We start from the raw sequence: 21454 nt of genomic DNA, 5'->3' as shown, positions 1-21454 counted from the left end.
TACAGCCACCTTTAACTAGGTTTACATTTGTTAATTTAATCACATCCCTTCATCTCAGGGTAAGCCTTTGAAGGCATTAATGACGTGATGAGAATTCCGCACATCTCCAGTGCAGTGCATTCTCAGTCCCAGCCTTGAGCAGGTGCTTATTTTTTTTAACCTCTCAGGACAAATTCTGTATCTTAATGAGTTTAAATTGATAAATTATTAACGGGAAACGGAGAGCGCTTCAATTTGCTCACAATGGTGCGGTTTAATGGAGTATGACTCAAAAGGGTAGACACTGCCCTATGGTACAGCTGCAATTTCAGACAGTAATTTCAATATGAGATATATTGATGATATCTTGTACATTTGGACTGAGAGTCAGGATTAACATAATGAATTTCTCTTTCCTCAAATGATATAAACCCTGATCTCAAGTTCTCCATAGAATGTGACTAGAAATATTAACATTTTTTAGATATGTGAATAATGGTCTCTGATGGTAACCTCATCACCACCCTCTATCAAAAAGGCAGACCATAACACTTATTTTAGCTTACTGCATCCTAATGCACTTAAAACGGTTTACCTAGGAGTCAATTCTGTAGACGGACGCCTGAGTCACTCCACTGACAATTAAGTTTACAAGGCTACAGCCATGAAACAGAGTTTCTTCGACGGAGGTTCCTCTTTCCAGTACGCCAAGAGTTGCTGGGCAAAAGTGTGAAAACTAAGAGAAACTGCTATGTTACACGTATAACCACATTTAACCCTAAAGCGTATACAGTGACTCCAAAAGTATTGGGACAGTGACACTTTTTTATGATACAATGACTATGCGGTTAAAGAGCAGACTGTCAACTTTAATTTGAGGGTATTTTCATCCATATCGGGTGAACCATTTAGAAGTTACAGCACTTTTTGTACATAGTCCCCCCATTTTAGGAGACCAAAATTAGTCAAGTTCGGTATTTGGTCCCATATTCCTGGCACGCAATGACAACATCAAGCTTGTGACTCTACAAACTTGTTGGATGCATTTGCGGTTTGTTTTGGTTGGGTTTCAGATTATTTTGTGCCCAATGGAAATGAATGGTGAATAATGTAAAATGTAAATTTGGTGTCATTTTGGAGTCATGTTTCCAAACTCAGCAAAAAAAGCAAGTCAACTGCGTGTATTTTCAGCAAACTTAACATGTGTAAATATTTGTATGAACATAGCAAGATTCAACAACGGAGACAAACTGAACAAGTTCCACAGACATGTAAGTAACAGAAATGGAATAATGTGTCCCTGAACAAGGGGGGGGGGGGGGGGGGGGGGGGCGAGGTAGTGCATCTCCTCCTCATGGACTGCACCAGATTTGCCAGTTCTTGCTGTGAGATGTTACCCCACTCTTCAACCAAGGCACCTGCAAGTTCCCAGACATTTCTGAGGGGAATGGCCCTAGCCCTCACCCACGCGCTCAATGGGATTGAGATCCGGGCTCGTCGCTGGCCATGGCAGAACACTGACATTCCTGTCTTGCAGGAAATCAGCCATACTGGTCATTCTGTGCGTGGTGGCATTGTCATGCTGGAGGATGTCTTCCCTGTAATGCACAGCGTTGAAATTGCCTGCAATGACAACAAGCTCAGTCCGATGATGCTGTGACTCACCGCCCTAGACCATGACGGACCCTCCACCTCCAAATCGATCCCGCTCCAGAGTACAGGCCCCGGTGTAACGCTCATTCCTTCGACGATAAACGTGAATCCGACCATCACCCCTGATGAGACAAAACCGCGACTCGTCAGTGAAGAGCACTTTTTGCCAGTCCTGTCTGGTCCAGCGACCGTTGGTTTGTGCCCATAGGCGACATTGTTGCCGGTGATGTCTGGTGAGGACCTGCCTTACAACAGCCTATTGCGGACAATCTGAGCACTGATGGAGGGATTGTGCATTCCTGGTGTAACTCGGGTAGTTGTTGTTGCCATCCTGTACTTGTCCTGCAGGTGTGATGTTAGGACGTACCGATCCTGTGCAGGTGTTGTTACACGTGGTCTGCCACTGCGAGGACGATCAGCTGTCCGCCCTGTCTTCCTGTAGCGCCGTCTTATGCGTCTCACAGTACAGACATTGCAATGTATTGCCCTGGTCACATCTGCAGTCCTCATGCCTCCTTGCAGCATGCCTAAGGCACATTCACGCAGATGAGCAGGGACCCTGGGCATCTTTCTTTTGGTGTTTTTCAGAGTCAGTAGAAAGGCCTCTTTAGTGTTCTAAGTTTTCCTAACTGTGACCTTAATTGCCTACCGTCTGTAAGCTGTTAGCGTCTTACCGACCGCTCCACAGGTGCAAGTTCATTAATTGCTTATGGTTCATTGAACAAGCATGTGAAACTGTTTAAACCCTTTACAATGAAGATCTGTGAAGTTATTTGGATTTTTACAAATTATCTTTGAACGACAGGGTCCTGAAAAAGGGACATTTTCTTTTTTTGCAGAGTTTACATTAGTGTGGTTGCTACCATGATTACGGATAGTCCTGAATGAATCGTGAATAATGATGAGTGATAAAGAGGCATAAATATCATACCACCAAGACAGTTTAGAATTTTGGGGGGTATGATATTTATGTCTAACTTTCTCACTCATTATTCATGATTCATTCAGGACTATCTGTAATCATTATATTACATATAACACCATGAATGTTATTGTCATCTTATGTTGCCCATGTGGTATTTTGTATGTTGGGAAAATCTCTAGGCGCCTTAAGCAAAGACTGTGAGCAAGAGCACCATAAGGTGTATTGATGAAAATGACCCTTTTGCCTGCCACTAACAAATCTTCACAATTTCAGGGTATTGCAAAAGTTTAACCTTCATCCAGAGGAAAAAAGCTGTGCCAAAGGAAACTCTTTTGGATTCATATGCTTGGCACTTTACATCCATCAAGGCTTAATGATAATTTTGACATAAGTGTCATGCTTTAATATGTTTCCCCCTAACCCCCCCTGCATTATGTGGTTCCTGTCATTTATGATGGTTCTTAAACCTGACACCCTCTTACAGGTTCCCATAGACCCCCCCTTCTGTATTTTTATTTCATTTGGAGGTTTTTCCTCATCTTAACTCCCATTTACTTTTTTAAAGCATTTATGAGTTATGGAAAGACTACATAACAAATGTTAAATTATGTAAAAAGTATATATATTTTTTTATTTATTACTGTCTCAATCAAGTCACACATTTTCTGAGATAAATGATTACTGATGTGCCTCCTGGCATTTGTGTTGTACACAGGTGTTGCTCATCATGTCTGATTGCATTGACGCACATTACCTGTATGTGGCCTTTGTCATCGTGTGTTTTTGTATGCTCTGATGAAGGTCTGACGCCTAAATAAATGGAAAATGATGCATTGATCGGGAGAGTGCGGAGATTTCTTTTAAGTTCAATAGGAGAACCTCAAAAGTTACTATTTTGACCTCATTTACTGGAGCTTAATTTAAGCAGGATGTGTTCTAAGGGAGATGAGGAACCAATTCCAGAGAAAGACAGTTGGTGAACATCAGAGGAGGCTGGTGGGGGAGCTATAGGAGGACGGGCTCATTGTAAAGACTGGAACACATTTAACTATATCAAACATATGGAAACCACATTTGCCTCAATTCCCTCTATTCAATTCCAGCCATTACAATGAGCCAGTCCTGCTACAGCTCCTCCCAGCAGCCTCTTCAGGTGAACATATCCATAATGACACCCAACATATGGAATTAATTCCTCTCCTGTGACTGAGGAGATGACTCACTGTCAGTCATGGTATATTTCCCGCTTGAGTACAACCCATCAGATACCTCATCTCATTAACTGCCTGATGAGAAAGAGGAGGAGAGCCTGTGTCACGCGGATACTGTCAGCTGACAACAAATGTGTCGGCGCAGTTGTGAAAGTGTGTAGCAAGAACACATCATGCAGGTGGTAGAGCAAGTCAGCTGAAACTGGGGCAGATAGTCACACACACAACACCTCTTCCTATGTTTACGCTCATAAAGCAGTGTGCATTTTGAGAATTTGAACGTTCACCTTTAAAGCCCACACATCGGTTTTATCTAGCCTTGTTGAAAGCAGAAAGACAGTGACTCAAACCACAGCAAGGAATTAAATGTGCATGTGAGCTAGCGCAGAATCTCCAGAGGCCAACATGCCTTTCAGCTTTGCAACAGTCACAGCCTGTTAGCCGCTTCCCCATCAGAGCAGGCTATCATCCAGTGGATGCACTCCGGAGTCTCCCTTTACAAAAGTTTGTAGCACTCAACTACAGTGCCGTGAAACCAAAACCTAATATTAGATAAAGGGAAAGTGAGTTTACAAAAAAAAAATTATACTTATTTTATTTATTAACAAAGTTATGCAACACTCAATTAACCTTTGTGAAAAAATAATTGCCATCTTTAGCTGCAATGACTGCAACCAAATGCTTCCTGTAGTTGTTGATCAGTCTCACGTCGCTGTAGAGGAATTTTGGCTCACTCTTGCATGCAGAACTGCTTTAACTCGGTGACATTTGTGGGTTTTCAAGCATGAACTGCTTGTTTCAAGTCCTGCCACAACATTTCAATAAGGATTAGTTCTGCACTTTGACTAGGCAATTCCAAAACTTAAAATGTGTTGCTTTTTAACCATTTGCATGTAGACTTGATTGTGTGTTTTGTATCATTGTCTTGCTACATGACCCAGCTGCGCTTCAGCTCACAGACGGATGACGCTGGGCCAATTGTGCGTCGCCTCATTGGTCTCCCGGTCGTGGCCGGCTGTGACACAGCCCGGTATCAAACCAGGATCTGTAGTAAAGCAGCTAGCATTGCGATGCAGTGCCTTAGACCGCTGCACCACTTAGGCGGCCCCAGAAAAAAAAATATTAAATCCATTCCAGAATAAGGCTGTAACGTAACAAAATGTGGGAAAAGTGAAGGGGTCTGAATACTTTCCAAAGCCACTATGTGTTGGAATACTTTGGAACAGATTTCCAAAACTAAAATCACTAAACTGATTTGCTGTTGTTTTTACAGTCTTATGTACAACAATATAAATTATTATTTATTTATGTTCATTAAAAAAAACTTGGGGAGCCAAATAAAATCAGGCCGCCAGTTAGGGAACCCTGGTCTAGGGGTCGTTTGTGGCCTGGGCTCTGGTGTTACCTGTAGATAGGCCTGCTGGCAGCGCTGCACAAGCTGATGGAAGGCGGGTGTGCGGAGGTGGGCATGGATGTGGGCGGGGTTGAGTCTCTGGAGAGCCTCCATGATGATCTCCTGAAGGACGAAGGGGCTGAGCACACCCTTAGCCGCACCCACACAGAACTGGTACACGTAGTTCACACCTGGAGAGGATGAGAGAATGGTGAGCATTTACGCTTACCTGATAGTTAGCAAAAGTCTATGGCTAACAGATGCGCACACAGACACTACATGTTAATGTTTTAAAATGTATGTAAATTGTAAAGTATTTTGTCTCTAAGGGGCGGACCCCAATAAGACTAGCTGTCGCAATTGGGGTCGGCTAATGAGGATCCTAATACAATAAAATACAATTTAAATCAAAGATACAGTATGTTATACTTTGAATTCTGGCAGAATCATTTCAGTAGAATCCTATCAACATACACAGAAAATTCAGTTCTCCGATATCGATATGTTCGTGTGTCTTACTTACCATTCAACTCTAGTCTTCGCCTTCTTAAACCACCAGAGGGTTATGATGCTTGTGCATAAATACTTCAAATCAATATTTCCCTCTTTTCCCAAAACACCTTAATAGATGAAACTACTAGAATCCAAGATGCCCTCTTCATCCCTGCCCCTTTCTCACCTAGCCGTGCAGCCAGGCCCAGGAGCCACTTGACATCCTCTGTGTATGGAGGGCTGCGGGAGAAGTTATTGGGGTGGTCGTTGTGAGCCCTCCTTCCAAGCATCTCCAAAGCCAGCATGCCTATCAAAGAGTCAGGGTGAAATATCACAGTTAACACCAATTACTTTGAATAGAAAGCATAACAATCGCAAATGATAGAACTGATATTCACAGTGCCTATACCATCTAGTATTACACCTAGAGAATCTTATCATGGACACTTAAAAGCATAGGTATATTCCTCACCAACTCTGTAGGCTGAGTGCAGGTAGTGAAGACCCTGCTGGCTGATTGGCTGGCTATGCTGCTCGTCTTCAGACGGGAACGGGGCGCTGACCAATGAGACGGGCTGGGAAGACATACCAGGAAGAGATGACCCCTGAATGGCCTGGATTGTGGCGCCTGAATGGACGCCACCTACTGGATAGAAAGAGGAAAAAGACGCGGCTCCTGAGAGTGCCATGGAGAGCCCATTATAAAACATCCATCAAGTAAATGTTTCCTTTTTTTAAAGTTGTTCCTGTTGAATGTGATCCATCAACTACATCAGCTAACATGCTAAGTAGATTACTATTTGAAGTTTATAGACAGACTACACATGGACGTGTGCAAACACACACGCAGCAGTGGTCTCCGCTCACCTGCTACAGTGGTGCTCAGAGGCAGGCCGGTCTCAGTGTGGTACGGGTGGACGGCGATCTGGGTCATGGACGGCACGGGAATACCAGGGAAGGTGACCGCAGTTGCTGCCATGGGCGGATGGGGGCCGGTGGTCACTGAGAACGGGTACTGGGCACCGATAAAGGCCGGGTGCATTCCCTGGGAGGGCACACATACACACTTAAAATTAGTTAGATGCTATTCTCTGTTGCGGGCCACTGTCTTACGTCAGATAGTGCATACGAATATCGCACTGAGGGACGAGTGACATGTAGGAGTGACAGAAGACAATGGTCGTGGGCTTAATACAAAAAGAGATTAGTAATTTATCATTCATATAGTGAAACAAAGGTTGTCAGATTTCCCCACTGAGCACTTGGGGGGGTTTTAAGGCATGGTGTGCTGGCGTCTCCATTTACTTTTTTCAGCCTATAGTTACGGAGTGGCTGTCAATCAATACTAATACATTCTCCCATCATTTCCCCTCAAATTTCCTGACATGCACTAGAGAGCGTAAAAGAAAAAAGATTTTCAAAGTCAAACACTGTAGGTACACCAGGTGCATACTGATCACTTCGCAGTGATCCAATTGTCTAGTTGAGTCTCCTTGAAACTTAGTTTCAATATTGTACTCTAAGTTCCCTCCCTTCTCCATCTCAATTCAAACTTCACAAACTGAACAGAAGGTCATTAAAATAACAAAATATGAGAAACGGTTACCAAAACAACAACGAAAAATAAATAAATGGAATTAAAAACTGTGTGTTAGTGAATCTGGAGATTCAAATGGATCTTGCGAGTTCAAGACGTGGTGGAGCAGTCTCTGCCATCAGCTATTCTCTGTTATGTTCTAGGGGAGGTGTGTTCAACTCTTACCCTACGAGGTCCGGAGCCTGCTGGCTTTCTGTTCTACCTGATAAAGAACAGCCCATGCCTGTGTCCCAGGTCTAAATCAGTCCCCAATTAGAGGGGAACAATAAAAAGAGTTGAAAAAGGTCCAGGATTGAGTTTGAGGGATCTAGGGACTGAGAGAAGCCTGCATGTAGTGTAAAGCAGAGGTTGGGGTTTATAGGGAGACTTAATGTCTTCTAAGTAAGCTACTTAAGGAAAGAAGAATTAGCAACACAGTATTTCACTGGAAGCCCAAGCATCTCGATTTAATCTTATCAGTTCTCCCCACCATCTCTCTCCCAGCTCTCTGTCTCCATCAGTCTTTCCCTCCTCTCTATCCTCCCTCCCATGATGCCTCCAGACAGTCCTCTTACCTGTGGGTACGCACCCCCTGACAAGGGGAACACAGTGGGCCGGGGGACGTGTTGCAGCGGGTGCCCCAGGTACTGGGGGGTGCAGACAGTGGGCAGGTGGGCCTGGATGGTAGTGTAGGGGTGCAGGCCCTGGGAGTGTGGGTGGGCCATGGCAGAGCCAGGCAGGGCGTGTGATTGGTAGATGGTGGAGCCCACAGAGATGACAGGCACCACAGCCGCTGCTGTCACAGAGGCAGTCACTGTGGCAACACCAGAGGACTCCATGTTGCCACTGTTGTCCGTCACACCGTGACCCGTCTCCGGGGGTCTTCTCCCAGCTCCACCGTTGGCCCTGCAGCGTCCCGTGCCCTCACGCTGGGCCCCTGATCCCCCTCCTACTGTCTGCTCATAGAGCCAGTACCACTGGTGGGCCACCTCAAACAGAACCTCAGGGTACACACCGCCCCCCTTGGCTGCCTCCTCTACAGCCATACAGGCTTTCTCTAGCATTACATTGTCCTGCAGGGAGAGAGGAGGGGGAGGGGTGACGAGAGAGGGAGAAGAAATTATGAGATTAAGAAAAAAAAAAAAAAAGTGAATTTTCAGGACAAAATGGATAAAAGGGTAAAAGAATAAAAAGATGCCCAGCCTACATGAGTAGTCCGATGTGTCTTCTGCAGAACTGAAGAGTACCGGACATGTACCTGTTCCTTGCACTGCACCAGGGCCCTCTGGATCTCATTGGGGTTGAGGGCGTGTGCATGGGGCAGGCAGCTCAGGGCCAGCTCGGCCGCAGCGCGAACCATGTTGGGGTCCCGCGCCCGTGATGCCCTGTCTGCCAGTGATGCCACCTCGGGAGGGGTGAGGTGCCCGTCCCAGCACTCCACCAGGATGTTGAGGGCAGCACTGCCAATCTCCATGGCTTGGCCTGGACGAGGAGAGGAGGAGACACTCATGTAAAGTGTGGTGGACCAGACCAAGCTTATAGCTAGCTACCTGTGTCTCATGGACTATTAAAAATTTAAAAAACACTTCTGGGATGAACTAGATTTTTTTATAAACCTCACCTGTGATCCAGGAGACGTGGGAGGAGTAGGTCCTGGATAGCCAGTTGGGCGAGACAAAGTTGTGCAGGCCCAGGGCGTACAGGCCGATCTCGAAGGCACAGAGGTGCAAGTTGCGGTGGGGACCCTGGTGGCCCCCGCTGGCTGAGGGCTGGGTGAAGATGGAGGTGGAGCTGTTGCCCCCGGCCTTGATCAGCACCGTCTTGGCCAGCTCAAAGTAGAAGTGAGCCGCCGCCTCCGATGGCTGGTTGGGCACATGGGGTGCATGGCACTCGGGACGACGCCCTTTATACCTAAGAGGGTAGCGGGAGGAGGAAATTCAGTGTATTAGCATATTTTCTTCAATACCTTAGTTGAGTTCTCCAATAATTAGAAAGCATCAACACGTGTATAGAATCTGTAGGAGGAGTCACACACCTGCTGGTGTCTGTGCTCTTTGCCCTAGCTCCGCCTCCGGCCCTGCGAGAGCCACTGGATGAGGAGGAGCCCAGCGAATCAGAGGAAGAGCTGCTGATGCTGTCACTGTCCTGGCCCCTCCCCCAGGAGGCCGCAGCCCAGCCCCCTCTGAGTGGACGTCGGCTGAGGGTGGGGGAGCTGTCTGAGGTGGTCTCAGGAGCACTGCTGTCGATACTCGCCATGCCTGGGACAACAATATCAAAACCGTTAAACCTAAAACTTCTAGTCAGCCATATGTCAATACCACCTCTAGAAGCCATTCCAGTCACATGACATGGCCCTGGTCAAATGCAGTGCACACTATACAGTAGTATAGGCTGTTATTAGAGACACAGCCTGTGTCTTAATCTGAGGTTGAGGGTCATGGTTAGTTGGTTACCTGTGTGTTTCTTCTTCTGGCGGACAGGAGAGCCCCAGCAGCGCCCGCTGTATGCCCCCCGTCCTCCCAGCGCCAAGCGGCTTGGCACCGTGCCCTCGGGCTTGAATGGGACCGCCTCACTGGGCTGGTCACATGACGCAGGCTGGGTGCCATCTGCTGAGACAATAAGGTAAGTATTGAATACATTTTACATGCGTACAGTAGCAACAGTGAGGGTTGGATTCAAAGAATTCTATCCATTTTCAACAAATCTGTTTTGTATAGGTAGGGTAACAACATTTTCAGTGCAGGACAGGTACAGTACGACATAACCACCCTGTCTGTGTCTCACCTTGTTCTCTGGCCTCACCGACGCCCTCTCCGGGTGTGACGTTGTTCTGAACCCCGCTGCCCGCCAGCTGTCCTGGTGCCCCATCAGCAGCCACCGCTTGCACAGAGGAGGACCCAGCTGCAGTCGTGGCGTTTGGGGCGTGTTTGGACACCCCTCCGGTGGCACCTCCGTGTCCGTGAGCATTGTGGGCAGCGTGCTTGGACGGGCTCCTCTGGCTGCTGGCAGCTGGCTTGCTGGAGTAGAAGGAGCTCAGGGTTTGGGGCTTGTGGGTCTGGCTCTCTCTGTCCAGCAGCTTGTCCAGGATCTAAGAGGTCACAGAGGAAGAGTCATCACAATACTTATTTGGTAATTAGTTAATTCTACTAGCTACAGTGCGGAAACCAAGGGCTACCTTTTTCAGCTTGCTCTGGTCATCCTTGTATGTGATCATAAGAGCCAGAGCCAAGTCTCCTTTCTCTCTCCTGGTCCCCTCACACAGCAGAGGGTGCTCTGCCTCGCTCACTGTGGTCTTCATACCTACAGCGGAAAAAAGGGAGGTAGAAATATGAACAAATGGCAGCAAACGAGTTCAGCAGTTTCAAAGACAAACTGGTACCTGGACGTTTTCCTATTTAAGTATAACTAACCTCAACACTGAGCCATTAAATGTGGTGCCTACCACTTCCTGAAGGTGTAAATGTAAAAACCTTGTGGTCTATCTTACCCAGTGCTGCGACAGCAGCCTCAAAGCCCAGCTCCTCGTCTCCAGGCATCTCGTTGTTCCGGTTACGGCTGGGAGGACGGGAACCTGTGGGGGAGACAACTGTACAAACAAAATAAAGGAGAGGGAGGGGTGAAATATAAATTACTGGAAGTCTCACTAGTGTGATGACGGCATGACATGTAATTCAGATCAATTAGCAAGTAAAAGTTCTACATCTGTGTGCATATATACTATTTGTTGTATATAGCGAGAGTCACCTGGGGTACACAGCACATCAAATATGAAGCTGGCCAGCATGAGGGGCAGGACAGGCCTGTAGTCACAGAAGTTCCCGTCCCGGAGCTGCTCGGCCCTGTCCCGTATGGACGTCATCTCCACCAGGCCCAGAGGGATCTTCTTGAGCAGAGCCACCACCTCTGACTCCTGGTAGGCCAGCTTGACCTCCAGGGCCTTGGTGGAGGCTGGGGGCCTCTGCAGCTCCAGGGAGAACATGCCCGTGCTGAAGGCCAGGTTGTGGAGCTCCAGCCTCTCGCTCAGCACCGTCAGCAGGAAGGAGGTCTTGACCAGGGTGTTGGTGGCCACCTGGGTCTGCCTGCTGGTGGACACCTTGCTCTTCTTACCCTTCGTCTGGGGCTGCTCCACCTTCAAGTCTGGAGGGTTGGCCAGCAGGTCTCCAGCCAGCTCCACTGCCAGTCTGCAGGCCTCGTTGCTGTAGCCATGGGCGTGGAGGGCCTCTGCACATGCAAACAGCACCTCCATCTGGCCCTCCTGCTCCAGTGGCTTGATCCCAGCAAAGATGTCTGGTTCCTCCTCATGGTTGTTCTCTGACACTCTCTCTGCCCCCTCCTCAGAGGCTGCATTTAGGTAGTAGGCCCGGTAGTCATCCTCTCCAACAGGGTCCACCCCTGCCCCTGCCGCTGGGCTCTGATTGGGCAGGGCTACGGCTCCAGCGCCAGTTTCTCGGCGCCCACCACGCGGTGGCTTGGCGGCAGCAGCAGTCACGGTAACAACAGCGGCCGAGGTGGAGAGCCGAGCGTCTCCAGCGGGGGCCGCCTCCTTATTTCCATTCACCTCCATCTCCGCCTCCACCTCCTTCTCCAAGGCAACAGCCGCTTCCACGACGACAGCGGCGTTCTCCTTGAGGGGGAAGGCGGGCTGGGACTCAGTGGCAGGCAGGGTGGCAGCAAGAGTGACACGTTTGCCCTCGAAGGAGCGCTCCTTGGGCATGTTTCCGGCCCCTTTCCCTCCCCCACTGTATTTGTGTGGCTCTCTGAGTAGCGGGCTTGGTGAGGGCAGCATCTCGGGTGGCGGGGGTGTGAAGTCAAAGGTGTTACTGGCCTCAGCGCCCAGCGCCAGACTGGAGCCGTCATCCAGGCTCAGCTCGGCCATGTCAGGCTCCAGGGAGCTGTCCTCACTGCTGGTGCGCCGCTTGGCCGCTTGGTGTTTTCCCCCTACCCCTCCTGATCCCCCGGAGGACGACTTCCCCCCCTGGGACAGCTTAGCCTTGCCCCCAATGGACAAGGAAGAACCTGCGCCTTTGTACATCCCTTTACTACCGCCCTCCTCTAGAGAAAGAGAGACACTGCCCCCTAGCCGCACTAGGACCCCTCCTCCGCCCCCGGCCGACAACCCCTTCCTCTTGCTCACAATGGTCTCTTTGGGCCTGACAGCCACTTCTTGTTGAGGACTTCTGCCCTTGTAGTCTCCCCCACCTCCCTCAGAGCTGCCAGATCTCCCCCCTCCTCCTCCAAGTTCAGAGGTGTCTCCAGCCAGGCCAGCCTTGGCCCCTCTCTGCTGCTGCACTGCCCTGGCCCAGCAGAAGGAGGCGCTCTTCTTGTCAGCACTGCAGTAGGTGATGCCTGGCAGTGGGTAGGCCACCTCCCAGTTGAAGTAGCAGGACTCCACGGCTGGCTTGAAGCCCTGGAACAGTTTGTCCAGGGACTTGCGATGTTGCCCTCGCTTCACAATCTCAATCACTTTCAGATGCCACTGCTTGAGCTGGGAGGCCAGCTCCAAACGCCTATAGGATGGTGAAAAAATAAACATTGTTAGTCAGTCCAGGAAACCAGAGCCACAGAGCAGAGACTATAGTAACAAACAAGCACACAAAGGCACACACACAATTCGTATAATTGCCAATGTATTGCCACACACACACACAATGGGTATCATTCAGAAAATCATCAATGTAACTGGAAGAAGTGCACAGACACAAAAAGGCTTTCTGCAGAGAAATCTGACAGTCATTCCAAATGTTTCTTTGTCAGTGTGTAGAGCGAGAGCACATAACACTCTGAAAGCCAAGCAGCAAATCGGCTCTGTGCCTTGAGAATCGGATATGACACAGTGAATCAGGAAGATGCCCTCATCTATAATACACTCAATGTCCCAAACACTGACTGCTCTAATCAGATTAAATTCACAGAGCCTCAAAAGGAGTGACAATCAACCCAACAGACAGATTCAGGCCTGGGAACACTTGTGAAAGTGAGAAGTGAAATGAAGGTAAGAGACAGGAGGAGGGCTGTGCTGTCAGCATTAGACACTATTCTAGTGGATGTAGGAAACCAAGGCTAAGCGTTAAACAGGCAGAAAGGGAAGTGACCTCACCTCTGAGGGCTCATGGTAGGGTCTAGCACAGCCAGCCTCCACAGAACCACCATGTCATCACACATGCTGGCGCAGGCGTGGGCTGCCACCTCCGACTGCCCGTTACTGCGCCCCGTGTGCCCGCTGGCACTGCTGTGGGACGCCGACGTACGCACGCTGTACCACCAGCCAATAATCTGAGGAGAGAGGCGAGAACAGTCACTGATGTCCTATCATGTCCTGAATTTATATTGAGTAACAGACATACAACAAAATGTACAATGTGGACCCAGAGGATATCACTTCAAAGTATTAAGCTGGTTTCCAAAGTGGTCCTCGATGGTAAAAACAATAACACATATAACGACTAAAAGGCAAGACCAAATTATAAACAACCATAAATACATTCATTTATTGACATCCTAAAAAGTGTCACTCTTCACTGCACTTCCCCCTAACCTTAAAAAAATCAACCATTAAATCAATCTATTAATTGCACATCATACCGATCCTTCAAATAAATACACCTGACCAACAGTAGAGGGCACAAGAGGCAGTGGAGTGGTTTCTCTTACTTAGACAACCTTGTCCAAATGAAAACCTTTGCCTGCTTTTTAAAGCTATTTTTACTTTTTTATTTGCTTGATCTCCAAGGGAAGGCTGTTCCATAGACAAATGCCTATATAGAAAAACGTGCTCACCGCAGTACTGTTTACTCTTGGGATTTTACAAGACATAACACTAGCTCTGGTATTGTAACTTTGTTGGTTATAGACCATATCAATGTGGTTTTTCATATAACCTGGGGCACGATCATTTAAGCAACAAGCCCACCACCAGGAACTCCTGTATCCCTATGTGGGTCCTAGGGGGGACATTCAGCATATACATGATAACATTATTTTGCATGACCTGCATTCTCCTGCATTCTTTTTTTCTGCTTTTCTGATAGCCCACTATAACAAGCAGAGCAGGCGTAATCAACGTGACACTGAATCAAGGTTGAGACGAGCAGTTTCTTAACTTTGATGTTAAAACATCTAGTGTTACGATAAACATTTCTTTGCCTTTTTTTTGCAGCAGCAGCAGCAGCAATCAGGCCTCCAGAAAGGGATTGATCTAGGGACACACCAAGATTAGTTACTTGTTTTAGATTCAATCTCCTTGCCTGCACAGTTTACCTTTATCTTGTCAGCCCTAAGCGATCTACGTTTTGTTCCAAACAAAATCTATTCAGTTTTTCCCAAATGTAGCGACAATTTGCTGTCAGTCAACCAATCTCTAACAAAATGCAATTTCTTACTCAGTGTCTCCTCTATGTAAACTACAAGCATTTCGCTACACTCGCAATAACATCTGCTAACCATGTGTATGTGACAAATAAAATTTGATTCGATTTTTATTATATCCTTCCCTGATACCAGTATGGCTGAATCATCAGCATAAAGCAAGAGTTGCACTTTACTGTATCTGGCATATCATTAACGTATATAAGGAATAGGAGGCCCTAAAATGGATCCCTGCAGTTACCCACAGGATATTTCTTTGACCTCTGACAGAACATCACCAACATTACAAACTTGTGTTCTGTTGGTCAGATAAGACCTAAACCAATTCACTGCAACATTATTTAGACCCAATCATTGCAGTTTCATCAGGAGAATATCATGGTCCAGTGTCAAAAACTTTCTGCAAGTCTAACATGACCATACCTGTATAGTTCCCCTTCTCACTTTCCTGCTTAATGTGGTCAAAAAGGTGGATAAGGCAAGTATCAGTGGAATGAGGTGTTCTAAAGCCAGATTGTAGTCCATAAAGAAGTTTGTGCTCGAGAAGTTATCCCTCAAGTTGATTAAAAACTAATCTCTCAACAACTTTGGATAAGGTGCTGAGGATCGACACAGGCCTGTAGTTTCCTACATTTGTTTAACTGCTCTTCTTGTGGAGTGGAACCACCCGGGCTGTTTTGAGATCCTTGGGAAATGTACCACTACTAATAGAAAGGTTTACAATATGCGTTATCGTTTTAGCAGTGACACAAGCACTATCCTTTATGAATCTTGCAGGAAGGTTATCCAGCCCAGTTGCTTTGTTTGTGCTTATTAAGCATAGTAGATTAGAAACGTTGTCCTCGGTTACCATGCACAGCACAAACAAAAAAAATAAAAGTTGTTAATGAAAGACTGGCCATAGTGTCCAGAGCAGGTAGGTAACATCTTAACCAGAGATGAGGTTATAGTGGTAAAAAAATATATATACACTGCTCAAAAAAATAAAGGGAACACTAAAATAACACATCCTAGATCTGAATGAATGAAATATTCTTATTAAATACTTTTTTCTTTACAGAGTTGAATGTGCTGACAACAAAATCACACAAAAATTATCAATGGAAATCAAATTTATCAACCCATGGAGGTCTGGATTTGGAGTCACACTCAAAATTAAAGTGGAAAACCACACTACAGCCTGATCCAACTTTGATGTAATGTCCTTAAAACAAGTCAAAATGAGGCTCAGTAGTGTGTGTGGCCTCCACGTGCCTGTATGACCTCCCTACAACGCCTGGGCATGCTCCTGATGAGGTGGCGGATGGTCTCCTGAGGGATCTCCTCCCAGACCTGGACTAAAGCATCTGCCAACTCCTGGACAGTCTGTGGTGCAATGTGGCGTTGGTGGATGGAGCGAGACATGATGTCCCAGATGTGCTCAATTGGATTCAGGTCTGGGGAACGGGCGGGCCAGTCCATAGCATCAATGCCTTCCTCTTGCAGGAACTGCTGACACACTCCAGCCACATGAGGTCTAGCATTGTCTTGCATTAGGAGGAACCCAGGGCCGAACCGCACCAGCATATGGTCTCACAAGGGGTCTGAGGATCTCATCTCGGTACCTAATGGCAGTCAGGCTACCTCTGGCGAGCCCATGGAGGGCTGTGCGGCCCCCCAAAGAAATGCCACCCCACACCATGACTGACCCACCGCCAAACCGGTCATGCTGGAGGATGTTGCAGGCAGCAGAACGTTCTCCACGGCGTCTCCAGACTCTGTCACGTCTGTCACATGTGCTAAGTGTGAACCTGCTTTCATCTGTGAAGAGCACAGGGCGCCAGTGGCGAATTTGCCAATCTTGGTGTTCTCTGGCAAATGCCAAACGTCCTGCACGGTGTTGGGCTGTAAGCACAACCCCCACCTGTGGACGTCGGGCCCTCATACCACCCTCATGGAGTCTGTTTCTGACCATTTGAGCAGACACATGCACATTTGTGGCCTGCTGGAGGTCATTTTGCAGGGCTCTGGCGGTGCTCCTCCTTGCACAAAGGCGGAGGTAGCGGTCCTGCTGCTGGGTTGTTGCCCTCCTACGGCCTCCTCCACGTCTCCTGATGTATTGGCTTGTCTCCTGGTAGCGCCTCCATGCTCTGGACACTACGCTGACAGACAGACACAGCAAACCTTCTTGCCACAGCTCGCATTGATGTGCCATCCTGGATGAGCTGCACTACCTGAGCCACTTGTGTGGGTTGTAGACTCCGTCTCATGCGACCACTAGAGTGAAAGCACCGCCAGCATTCAAAAGTGACCAAAACATCAGCCAGGAAGCATAGGAACTGAGAAGTGGTCTGTGGTCACCACCTGCAGAACCACTCCTTTATTGGGGGTGTCTTGCTAATTGCCTATAATTTCCACCTGTTGTCTATTCCATTTGCACAATAGCATGTGAAATGTATTGTCAATCAGTGTTGCTTCCTAAGTGGACAGTTTGATTTCACAGAAGTGTGATTGACTTGGAGTTACATTGTGTTGTTTAAGTGTTCCCTTTATTTTTTTGAGCAGTGTATAATAATTTGCAACCTTTTCCTGGTCATAACATAAAACATCATCAATATCTAGGCCAATACTACAGGATTTTGCCTTATGGGGAATTTGAGCCAATGTCCTTTAACATTTCCACAGTTTACAAGGCTGATGTAAGTTGTCATTAACAGCGTCTATGTAATGTTGGAATTTGGCCTTATCCATTTTGTATCTTGCCTGGTTTCTACAGTTAATATAAACATAATAATCTGGTTGTAGATTTGTCCTTCTGAATCTGCCCAGGTAGTGATCCCTTTTCCTTATGAGGTCTAAGATGTCGGAAGTGATCCATTTCCCTGACCGCTGTTTGATTCAAATTTGTTTAAATCGGAACCAGAGTCAGACAGAAACAGATCTTTAAAATGATACCAAGCTTGATCGACAACACAGTTTAGTACATGAGACCAATCCAAAATATATGTACATATTCTTATTCATTCCTTTACACTTGTGTGTATAAGGTAGATGTTGTGAAATTGTTAGATTACTTGTTAGATATTACTGCACGATCAGAACTAGAAGCACACGCATTTCGCTACACTCGCATTAACATCTGCTAACCATGTGTATGTGACCAATAAAATTTGATTTGAAATTCCAAATACTTCTACAAAACGTTCCTTTGAGTATTGTTTCATAGACAGTACCTTCATGTATTTATTACCTGGCTCTAGTAGCATTTTGGATTTCTTACGAGTACAGTAGGTTACCGTAAAACCAATAGTTAAGACTGCTGACTGACAGACATTCTCTTGGTCTGATACAATAATCAAATCTAAAGTTGATTGACTGTCAATACACACCTGGGTTGGCTCAACAATCAGTTGTTTTAGTCCAAATAACTGATTAAAGTTATACAGGGCATTTACTAGTGTACTTTTCTTGGGTGATAACTGCACATTCGTATTAAAATCGACAAGCAGGATACATTCCCTATCGGCCAATACATTGTTATTCGCAGCAATTAAATTCAAGTAAATCATATAAATGATTCTGCTTAGGAGGCCGATAGCACAGACCAACAAGTATAGGACGACATTTAGGAAGAAGTATATCTATCCATGCAACCTCAAGACCATCTGTTTACAGATCTGAACGAGGGTTAAAATGCACATCATTCCTAGTAAAAACACACGCGCCGCCACCGTTTCGGTCAATTCTATGAATGCTATAACCCGGCAGCTCAACCTCATGGTCCTCAACAGACCCGTCGAGCCATGTCTCAGTCACAGCAACTACTGCAGCCCGTGAGTTAGAAGCGAGGAGTTTAAATTCCTCTAATTTCGTCAGAAGGCTCTATGCGTTCACATGGATAAAGTGAAGCCCTCTCCGATTGAAACAGTCAAACATGTAATTTTCTGTGCCAAATGCTGTATATAATTAAGCAGTAAGTCCTGAGGGGGTGTGGTATATGGCCAATATACCACGGCTAAGAGCTGTTCTAAAGCACGACGCAACACGGAGTGCCTGAACACAGCCCTTAGCCGTGGTATATTGGCCATACATCACAAACCCCAAAGGTGCCTTATTGCTATTATAAAGTGGTTACCAACATAATTAGAGCAGTAAAAAATAAATGTTTTTCCATACCCGTGGTATACGGTCTGATATACTACGGCTGTCGGCCAATCAGTACTCAGGGCTCGAACCACCCAGTTTATAAGTATGTATGTAACATGTGTCTACGTGTGTGTGTGTGTGTGTGTTACCTGTTCATAAGTGAGACACTGCTCAGTGAGGATCTCTAGTAGAGGTGCAGCGTTGCTGTCCCTCCTCTTGAACATCTCCCTGACGATAGACAGGAGGTTCCAGATCCCCTCAGGCTCCCGCCCCCTCAGAGGTCTCAGCAGACACGCCCACTCTGCCGCAGCCGGTGGCTCCGTGGATGACAGGTACATGGAGTTGACGTCACTGCACAGGGAGGGAAGACCCGCTTCAAAGATTAGCAAGTATATTTCCACACACACATACTCTTTCCTCTTCTTAAAATACCCCACTTCGATCATGCATGTCTCTGCTCTCTTACCTGAAGACCACAGGAGAGGGGCCACAGAACTTGTGCAGCGTCTTCTTGATGTTGTCACTGAGCGTGGACTCATCTAGATACCAAGTGCTCTGGTCAGAGGCCGAGGGACCAGCAGTGGGGTCTGTACACAGAAGGCAGGGAGTAAACAGAAAGCCCAAGAAATACAATACAACAAATGTAAATAACTGTTTTTAGCTGATATTTGTGAAACATCCCATCTGAACCACCCTACAGCGTGCTCTAAGCACATAAGCATGCAAACGCCTTAAGTGCAAATGGTCAGAGATGGGGGTCTATCTAGAGTTGAGGGTGTGAGAAGCAACTCCTCATATTGGTGGTGGAAGTAGTGGGTTACACCCCATACAATGAATAAAAAGTCCTTTGACTTATTATTATCTCCAACCACATTATGAACCCATGTGAGATGAGTAGAGGCTGCCCCCTGCAGGAGGCAAACAGAAGCACAGACAGCCAGGGCATACCTGGAGCCCCACACACTGTGTTGATGGCTGTGGACTGGGAGGACAGGAGCTCATCCAGGAGCCTCTGGGCTGTGGGCAAAATCTGAAGGAGAAAAATAACAGAAAAGTTTGAATGAGTATGATAGAATCTGCTTCATATCAGTTAAATGAGGAGTTATAAAATCAGTTTCACCATTGGTTGGGGGGGGGCTACCTGTTAAATCCTAACTTTTTAACACAAGGCTCTAATTACAGCTAAGAAATACAATTGGCCTTAGAGATGAGTAACATTACAGTGAGCAACACTTCCCTACTGACTGCAATACATAAAGAGACAACACAGCTACTGTGTGTTATTTATCTCAGTAGCACAGACAAAGGGAGTATTGAGACTGGGCCGGTTACGGGCTGAGGTCAGCTACCGCTACAAACCTAGCCACCGGGAGGTAAAACATACAACACTGTTCTTACACTCAACTAAAATCTATTTTTATGACTAACTTGGTGAACTTAAGTACATAAACCACATTATCTAATAGTTTTTGGAAAGCCTAAAAAAGGGATTGAGAAATGTGTCTGGGATTCAACACAGTGTTGCTAGTGCTAATACATACAATCTAGCCAACTAGTGTGGTTCGACAGTCTTACCTGTTGGGGAAGCTCGCTGATTAGGTACTGGGCAAACTTCTGCAGCTGGTCCCTCTGCAGCCGGGACAGGGACTCCGACACGGGGGCTCGCAGGCACACTGCAGACGCCTGGCAGATAAATACAGGGGTGACAGGCATTAGCATACATTTAGGATCTCACCGTACTCCGTTTCCTGTTCACGCAGTGAGTTTAAATGCAGATCAATCAAATAGAAACAGATCTTTCAAATATAAAACTGTAGGTGTGCAACAAACTTCAAATTCACAATCATTAACTGTTCAGTAACCATACTGTACTTACACATTGTTAACAAACAAGAAACATCGAGCTGCCATCTCCCTCTTCACAACCAGAACTCCCACACTATAGTAGGCTGGTGGCCCCTGGCCTAGAATACTTAGCTAGCTGTGACCATGAGGCTGTGGAGTGGTCTCTGCTGTGTGATGACTTTATTAAGACTGCAGTGAGAGTGCTGCCTACTGCTTAGCTATACCTTCTGCTCCACTGTGGAGCAGGGCAGAGATCCCCCTCATTTGCAAATGGGAGAATGTGGCCCATGCATAATACATGGTGGAGGGATGGGCCGGGCCAGGCCAGGGTTTGATGATTAAGGCTTATTCTCTGGTTGGCTCTCCAGAAGGTCATTAAAGGGAATATGGAATGTGGTGGGGGGGTGTTGTATAGAATGAGACACCACCACAAGAAATTACAATATACCTCACATTAAAAAAGACTAGAGGGGAAAAAGAGGGGGGTAGTCTGCTGCTACTGTGTGGTGAATGGGATTGGAAACCCTCGGGATTCCTGGCCCAGGATGGAGACCAGAAAAAGGAACGCACACTCCTCCCTAACCCCCAAACTTTTAGAAGCAGTTACTCAACTTTTCGGTGAAGCTCTTCTATTAGAATGTTCTCTGACCAAAATATTTCATTAGATGATGCTTCTTCAGAGAGTGACGTTAGATGTAACAGTTCTTTAGGGGTGTTCATGTAAGTTGCAATACAAATTGAGCAGTCAAGAGTTCTGGTCTGCAGCGTGTGTGTTCAGTATTTATCACGTTGATCTTCTGGAGTGGTTTCGTAATGTGGAACTAATTGAGTACCGTCAAGTTGCACTGTGTGCGTGCCTGTGTGCGAGCGCACATGCGCCCTAGTGAGAG

General features: G+C 46.8%; 1 protein-coding gene across 9 annotated transcripts in view; it reads right to left on the bottom strand.

Moving 5' to 3' along the window:
- Positions 1 to 21454, bottom strand: part of LOC120046550 (zinc finger SWIM domain-containing protein 8-like) — a 41405-nt gene that overhangs the window by 3313 nt on the left and 16638 nt on the right. The window contains exons 5-22 of one of the 9 annotated variants that reach the window (XM_038991884.1): positions 20295 to 20402; positions 19668 to 19749; positions 19186 to 19306; positions 18869 to 19070; positions 13327 to 13502; positions 10974 to 12736; positions 10717 to 10815; positions 10405 to 10529; positions 10014 to 10317; positions 9683 to 9838; positions 9265 to 9487; positions 8851 to 9140; positions 8437 to 8711; positions 7805 to 8302; positions 6521 to 6719; positions 6126 to 6299; positions 5841 to 5960; positions 5174 to 5352 (exon numbers count right to left, since the gene is read on the bottom strand). In XM_038991884.1, coding sequence (XP_038847812.1) covers positions 5174 to 5352; positions 5841 to 5960; positions 6126 to 6299; positions 6521 to 6719; positions 7805 to 8302; positions 8437 to 8711; positions 8851 to 9140; positions 9265 to 9487; positions 9683 to 9838; positions 10014 to 10317; positions 10405 to 10529; positions 10717 to 10815; positions 10974 to 12736; positions 13327 to 13502; positions 18869 to 19070; positions 19186 to 19306; positions 19668 to 19749; positions 20295 to 20402 — 5094 coding nt within the window. Of the gene's footprint in view, positions 1 to 5173; positions 5353 to 5840; positions 5961 to 6125; positions 6330 to 6520; positions 6720 to 7804; positions 8303 to 8436; positions 8712 to 8850; positions 9141 to 9264; positions 9488 to 9682; positions 9839 to 10013; positions 10318 to 10404; positions 10530 to 10716; positions 10816 to 10973; positions 12737 to 13326; positions 13503 to 18868; positions 19071 to 19185; positions 19307 to 19667; positions 19750 to 20294; positions 20403 to 21454 lie in introns of all 9 variants that reach the window. The other 8 variants (XM_038991885.1, XM_038991883.1, XM_038991886.1 and 5 more) reach the window with 8 other exon arrangements.

The sequence above is a fragment of the Salvelinus namaycush genome, chromosome 4 (assembly GCF_016432855.1).
Source record: "Salvelinus namaycush isolate Seneca chromosome 4, SaNama_1.0, whole genome shotgun sequence".
Classification (NCBI taxonomy): Eukaryota; Metazoa; Chordata; class Actinopteri; order Salmoniformes; family Salmonidae; genus Salvelinus; species Salvelinus namaycush.
This window is presented reverse-complemented; position numbering and strand designations above follow the sequence as displayed.